The sequence below is a fragment of the Sardina pilchardus genome, chromosome 4 (genome assembly GCF_963854185.1).
Source record: "Sardina pilchardus chromosome 4, fSarPil1.1, whole genome shotgun sequence".
NCBI classification, from domain to species: domain Eukaryota; kingdom Metazoa; phylum Chordata; class Actinopteri; order Clupeiformes; family Clupeidae; genus Sardina; species Sardina pilchardus.
Window position 1 is genome coordinate 13,921,070 of NC_084997.1, and position 7,500 is coordinate 13,928,569.

A 7,500-nucleotide genomic window follows, 5' to 3' on the forward strand; every position below is an offset into this window, starting at 1 on the left:
CATCCACTGAATCTGAGTCGATTTATCAGGTCTTTAGTAATAGTTTCCCCCACTTCATCACCATCACCAGAGCCTTCGTCCTTCGTCTGACGCTGGGTTTCCACAGAGCATGTCACCATGCGAGATCTTCTACTGTCTTTGCGCGAAATACGCCTGCTAAAATTTCACCCAGGGGGTGTTGTCCACTTGTCACACACCTAGCGTTTCGGCTCAGTGGTCAATAGGTTAGCTTAGTGGTTAGTGGTTAGCTTAGTGTTTAGTTAACTAGACAGTCCAGTGCTTCAGATTACACTACATTCAGGGGTTTATTTAGCCCAAGTATGTTCAAGTGGCATACACACAAAAATCCGTTTGAATATTTTCATGTTGACAACAATTCATAATCTACAGAAACACCACAGTTCATATCAGCGTGCTATCTAGTCGCCTAGCTTGCTACAGTATGTGTTTTCAATTGGTTATAATGGGTCAACAAGCTAACAAGCTAACAAGCTAATCTTCAATGATAGTGTGTCCTGAACACATTTGTTTAGCATATAAACAATAAACCGTATCAAAATAAGCCATTAAAAGTGGTCAAGAAACCTTTATTCACATTTAAGATTTCCAGTTACGACCCCCGGAGCCACCGCCATTGATTTGTTTTTTTTGTTACTCCCACCTCTGTGTACAGTGTACAACGTAGTGATAATTTAGAGTGAGTGAGGGTGCTTTCACACCAACATCGTTTGGTCCGCACCAAACGGTCCATTCGTACCAAAACCTCTTAGTTTGGTTCGTTTTCGTTGGTGTGAAAGCATTAATCGCACTCGGGTGCGCACCAAAACAAGCGGACCGAGACCTCCAAAAAGAGGAGGTCTCGGTCCGCTTGACTCCGCACCAAAAGTAGACCTCTGGTGCGGTCCCTCTGGTGAGAACGCGAACTGGGGTCCAAACCATAGACTGTAGGTCAAAATAGTGAGTCAAAATTGGCGCCGATTTCTACCGGAAGATAAACATTGAGAAAAAAATCAATCAGACTAATTTTGGTTCGTTTTCTGGTGTGAAAGCGGACCTCACTGGAGTCTATATGCTACATAATAACAATTTCACTGCCTGAAGCGGACCAAATAATCGAATTAGTGGTGTGAAAGCGCCCTGAGTCTTACAAAAGACCTGATAAATCAACTCAGATTCAGTGGATGGGTGGGGGGCGGGGGACATAGAATGATTGACAGGTAACAGTACAACCTTGAAGTACCAAAGTCCAAAGTTTGAAGTAAAGGCGTTCAAATTAAATGGTGGCGCACGGAATTGCATGAGGCTGAAATGTTAAGTCTCATTCAAAATGAGAACAACAGGGAAATGTAAATGTGATGTATGACTTCAAATTAATTCAACTTCTTATTCAATTGATTTAAAGTTTAATGTAATTCAAAATTCAAATGACATTGATTTAAACTTTAAATTAGATTACATTTAATAATCGTTGATAGATTTAAATTTGATACTTGGTGATATGACTTACATGACATTTTACTTTGTAATTTACTTTATATTTAATTATTGTTACTTCGACCCTTCATACACTACAGCATCCAGATGCACCATGAGAATCTGAAGCCAGACAGACAGGGCTGCAGAAGCTAAGGCACAACGCCACCCACCCCTGACTCCATCATGACTCCCATTCCACTGATAAGACATTTGTTTACCGCGAAGCCTGAAACCCATCAACAAGAGCGCCAATCAGCTAATCAATTACTCATAGAAAATGCACGATGGGGAGATGATAACGGGGTGATGCACGCAGGTCTGATGCACACGACAGTCTGTCATGTTGCCACTGAAGGCTCACCGTCTTCATGGAAGTGGGAGACTATGCACTGGAGCTCAGTTAGAGTCTACTGTTCACAGAGGACGGATTCTGAGGCATGGAGAGAGTCACCAAAAGACACTGTAGCTATGTGATGAATTTCAATATGTGTGTGGCACACAGAGGGAGGTAACACCAGTGTTGACAGTGAGGAGACTCGACTGCAGAAGAACTAACACCCACTTGCACACATCGTTATTATTACAGCATTGCCACTCACGTCAGAGCTTGAGATGAAAAATAAATAGTTGCACAACTTCATAGCCATATTTCAATATTAACCTGTTGAGCAAGGAGGCATTTTAGTATTTACACTAAGACTGAGGAAAAACCGAACTGTAAAAATTGCTCAACCAAAATGAGATGAAAGGCAGATCCAACCATTTCAGAGAGCTCCTCCACACATATACCATATGCTCTGTAAAGGCTCAGAGATTCAGAGCACAGGCAGTGACCCAACCACTGACAGACTTTATCCCATAGGGTCACCCCATTGTGCCTTCGCCAGTCAGTTTTCATGAGCCTCCAAATGGTAGCTCTAAAGCTAGCGCTAAAGCTAACCGGTCATCTGCCAACCTGCAGGAATTGAATCAGAGACCTCGCACAGAAACGCCAGCGGTCCGTGACGGGCCTGAGCCCTCCGCGGACGAGTTTATGGAATTGGGTGAGCCGAGACAATGGTGGGGGAACAACAAAGTGTTTAATAGCGTTTCTTCTGCCCGAGAATAGCCTTCACCATCAGACAAAACAGAAAGAGTCCTCTTAAAAAGAGCCCATACAGAAAAAACTAGGGGCCTATATGGAAATACATTTTTTTTTTATGTTTTATAAAACATTGCAAATATAAAACAAATATATTGTTGTTGTGCATGGACCTGTATGGGCATACAGAACAGAAATGTATTGACATATATATTTAACTGTCAAAAATATAATTTGTAGGCCAATTAGAAATATTTACATATTTCAAAACATATTATGAAAATATATTTCAAATATATTGTTTTTGTGCATGGTAGAAAGTGTGTGAACAGAATTCAGCAGAATTGTTGCCATACCAGGTTATGTTATCTTTTCTAAGACACATCAAAAATTTTATCAATTTTATAAAAATGTGTGATGGGATAAAACAAAAATAGCCCTGATGTAGAGACATCATTGTGCATTCTCTTTAGTAATACATGGCAGGCTGTTACAGCTCATACAGTATATTTCCGGTGGAACGTCAGCTGCGTTAATGGAATCGTCTGTTACATTCTGCACCTTTCTTTCACTCGGACAATGAATACCTTGCTTCAACTCTTTCTTTAACTTTGACACATGTATCAAAATCTTAATGAGCTCATTAACTAGGTGCAACACCCAACCGGGTCCGTGTGAACAGGTACACTAAAACAATAGCTGCTAAAACACACCTGACGCTCCAGTGGAAATATATGAGTCAACTAAAGAGCCTTCCGTGCATGAATTGAATTGTTTGGAGAAGGTAATGATAATTTAATTTACTGAGGCTACATCTCCCTTAGCAGAGCAAATGTCTAGCCGTGCCAACTGCCAAGTTTATGGGTTATTTTCCCGGGAAGCTCCCGTTGATATATTGCACAGTCTCCGAGGACTGTGAGTTGCACTGAGGCGCCTCCACTACATACATGCAAGTATAAATGGCCTCTCCCAAAGGTAGCCGGATGCCTTTTGTCTACTCTGACGTGCGTCAGCCAGGAAATTCTGCCCCATTATTCAACAGGCCATTCCACCCTTCTGACACGTACTCGGATGATTCTCTGCCACTTCGGTACAAAAGAGATGTATTCAAATAGGAAAGATTAGCCAACACTCATCTACTTTCTTCTCTCCTCTCACAAACCTTTTGTGCGCAGAAGCCCCAATCTTTTTGATTCCATCAACTTTCTTGTATTCATGCAGGGTTGAAAGAACCCCTCCCCCCACACACACACACACACACACACACACCACACACACACACACACACACACACACACACACACACACACACACACACACACACACACACACACACACACACACACGCGCGCGTGCGCCCAAACGCACACACACACACATACACACACAGACACACACACACACAAAAGCCTATGATGCTAACTAATGAGATTCAAGTCCCTTTTCTGCAACACTATCGGCTCCCCTCATTTAGTCTTGGGGGGAAGAATGAAAGGAGCACAAATGAAAGTGGGCCATCTGTATGTTCCTCTTCTCCACTTGATTAATTATGGCAGGGAGACAACAATTGATCGCACACTATCAAATACCATTCATTTGCTGTAAAAAATTACAAAAAAAACACGGAGCTTGGAATTAACTGCTCGACGGTGTGCTCACTTCCAAGCAAATGGACTGGGTAATTTCTAGAGTGAATTTTTAAATGTGCGTCAATTTGAGAGGCACGGCGTGGCACCAAACTAGGCGGTCGGCGAGGGGAAACTGGTGACGGATGTCGCGCAAATTGCGTCTTGAAAGCGTAATATTTGGTTTGTACAGTAAGTGCAACCTAAATGGCGAGACGCAGCTCTTAGACGAGAGGTCGACCCAGGGGCTTCGCCATCTCAAGAGAGAGAGAGATATCGGCGGAGAGATGGAGACTTCTCTTGTGGGTGGGTGGGAGTGCGGGGAGGTGAGATTTTTTCTGCTATTACCCCGACCCTTTCAGCAAAGAAGCGTGTGATGACAGAGAGAGAGAGAGAACGAGAAAAAAAAAGAGAGAGGGAGATAAAAGGAAAGATGGAAAGAGGAAAATGAAGGAGGGGGTGGGATAACAAAGGAACCAGAGAGAAAAGAGGTGTGTGTGAGTGTGTGTGTGTGTGTGTGTGTGTGTGTGTGTGTGTGTGTGTGTGTGTGTGTGTGTGTGTGTGTGTGTGTGTGTGTGCGTGTGTGCGTGCGTGTGCGTGTGCGTGTGCGTGTGCGTGTGTGTGTGTGTGTATATGTGTGTTTGTGTGTGTGTGTGTGTGTGTGTGTGTGTGTGTGTGTGTGTGTGTGTGTGTGTGTGTGTGTGTGCATGTACACTTGCACATGTGCACTTCTTCTCCTCCACTGCTGGGCTGATGAGAGAGCCCATTAGCAGAGCGGTGGCCTCACGCAAGTAAGATGGCTGAATGTGGTGCAAGCTCCTCAGCAGGGATGGAGCAGAACAGGGAGGTGGAGCTGGGGCTGGAGCTGGAGCTGGGTCACTCACCATGGTTCTAGTCTAATGGTCCTGAAGGAGCCCCGGTTCTTACGCAGAGAGAGAGAGAGAGAGAGAGAGAGAGAGAGAGAGAGAGAGAGAGAGAGAGAGAGAGAAGAGAGAGAGAGAGAACCTTTCTGGGATCCTTCTCTCTCTGTCTCTCTCTCTATCTCCCTCTCTCTCTCTGCTCCATTCACCCCTCACAGAGAGAGTGAGTCATCTGCAGTGCCATAAGAGCCCTCCACTAATGGCCAATGCATCTGCTAGTGGACAAAACAAACTGGAGCCAGGTACACTTGCTCAGGCTTATGACAAATAAGGCTCGCACAGGTTTGCTTACTGCACAAACAAACGCTGCAGGAAGGGACCAGGTGCGGACATGCCTTCCATTCCATGTGAAAACTGGACGACGATGAATATGAAAGCACCCGACACAAAACATCCAAATCGAGTGTTCAAAAAGACAACATGGTGCAATCATTGCGAAAGACTGCACCAACCAACAACAACCATTTTCACAATCAAATACAGTATATTAGTATATTATATATAGTATATTCCTAAATAAACCACCATGCGCTATTGAATGTGTATATCAACAGGAAGGGCCTGAGCACAATTGATTGACGAGCAGGGCAGAAACAGGAGACCGGATCAGTGACCGGCCCGGTTTAGATGTGCAGCGTGCCGGTCAGTGAGGAGTCCGCCGCTGTGATGTTGATGGGTATTGATAACTGGAAAGGCAGAGTTGGCTGGGGGTCCTCTCTGATGGCTGACCCTATCTGCCCAACGCGGCCATGCTTTAAATAACAGCTATCAGTGGCTTTAGCCCTGGGAGAGAGCTGGGGCTACCTCAGGCTACTGGGCCAGAGAGGGACCTATCCTCACTACTATAGATCTTCTCCCATGACATACTGTGAGCAGATAGAGTCTTAATGAAAAGGCCTTTAGAAATGTGGAAATGAATATCAAGCATGGAGAACACCCTGACTGGGAGAGTGATGTTTGTTGGATGTCAGTTCAAGTCTATACATCATGTAATGTCCTGTCTCAGTAGAGATATTGCTCTCAGATATACAATACATTATGCCTGACACTTGTATTCCCCTGCTCTCTGCAAGTATTGAGAAAAAAAGGAATTTCAGCAGTTATACTTCTATAGTTTAAACAACATGTACTGTGTATGAGCTTAGCATTGGGGTCAGCATCAGTTACGTAGCCCTCACATCCTGGAATGAATGAAACTCCATTATCAAGACCACTGGGCCATTCTCCTCTTACAGTACGCACAGCAGAAACGCAGTGCCACTCAGCGGAAGGCCACTCGAGTCCGTGCACTCCCCCGGCCGGCCATATGCGCACTCACCGATGTGTAGAGATGGCCTTCTCCATTCATGGCGATGTATAACCCTGTCTTCACCGACTGAATGGCGACGACTCGAAGACCCACAGGGATGAGGTTAAACAAAGCTGCAGATACAGAAAAGGATGGAGAGGACAGTGGGGGGGTTGGATGTCATGGGAGGTGGTGGGGGGGGGGGGGGGGGGGTTAAGGCAGGAGGTGAAAGTAAACATTAAAATTCATGGAAATAGTCAGAGATACATTTTAAAGCACCAGTCTAATCAGTCATATTTCTATTTAGAAGTGTTGCATGTGCCACAAGTTCAAAAGAGGCCAGTCAGTCCGCATGTCAGTCATACAAGGTTTGACTGGTTGCTTTTGCCATATCCTATCTTCCACTCCCCACCCCCGTATATGGAACCCATACATGGTTGTACCAGGAACTGCAAGGTCCTGTGTTATTCCATGCAATACCCCTTGAAAATCTTTTTCTCAACTTAACCGCTTTACAAAATCCTAATTTAAGTCCTTATCTACCCTGAAAAACATTCTAATGTACGGGGACGTTAAAAAAAAGGTTCTAGGCAGAATCTCCATCTAGAACCTTTGCAAAAGCTTCTAGAAGTACACCACACAGCGTGGCACGGTTCTGCGAACACTGGAGCAGAAGCCATTCGGTGGTACAGTTACAATCCCTTAATAGATGTCACCGATGGCGCATGGCTGCCTTAATGGCTCCTGGTGTTGTACTAGCACGCTCTTTGGGCTAGTTAGGAAATGGCCACTGTTTGTGCGGGCGGGACATAACAGTGCTTGGGCTGTGACACTAAGTGCATCAACATGCCTGATTTAAATCTGCAGTGCGATGAGCTCGAAGGTAATTGGTATCAGCTGTCTGTGTGTGTGTGTGTGTGTGTGTGTTTGTGTGTGAGGGGGTGTTGGCCTGGGCCGGTGAGCAGCCTGGCTGACTGACTGATTTAAGGGCCATGGGGCGGTGAGTTTAGAAGTGCCTCGGAGGCAGTGATTATAGGCCAGGTGAGCTGGAGCGTCAGCCATAGAGACAGAGAAAGAGAGAGAGAGAGAGAGAGAGAGAGAGAGAGAGAG

The 7,500-nt window shown here is 45.0% G+C and overlaps 1 protein-coding gene across 1 annotated transcript in view; it reads right to left on the reverse strand.

Moving 5' to 3' along the window:
- The window catches only part of fgf14 (fibroblast growth factor 14), a 50,889-nt gene that overhangs the window by 30,516 nt on the left and 12,873 nt on the right, over positions 1–7,500 (reverse strand). The window contains exon 3 of the mRNA XM_062533634.1: positions 6,421–6,524. Within this exon, the coding sequence (XP_062389618.1) occupies positions 6,421–6,524 (104 nt within the window). The remainder of the gene's footprint in view (positions 1–6,420; positions 6,525–7,500) is intronic.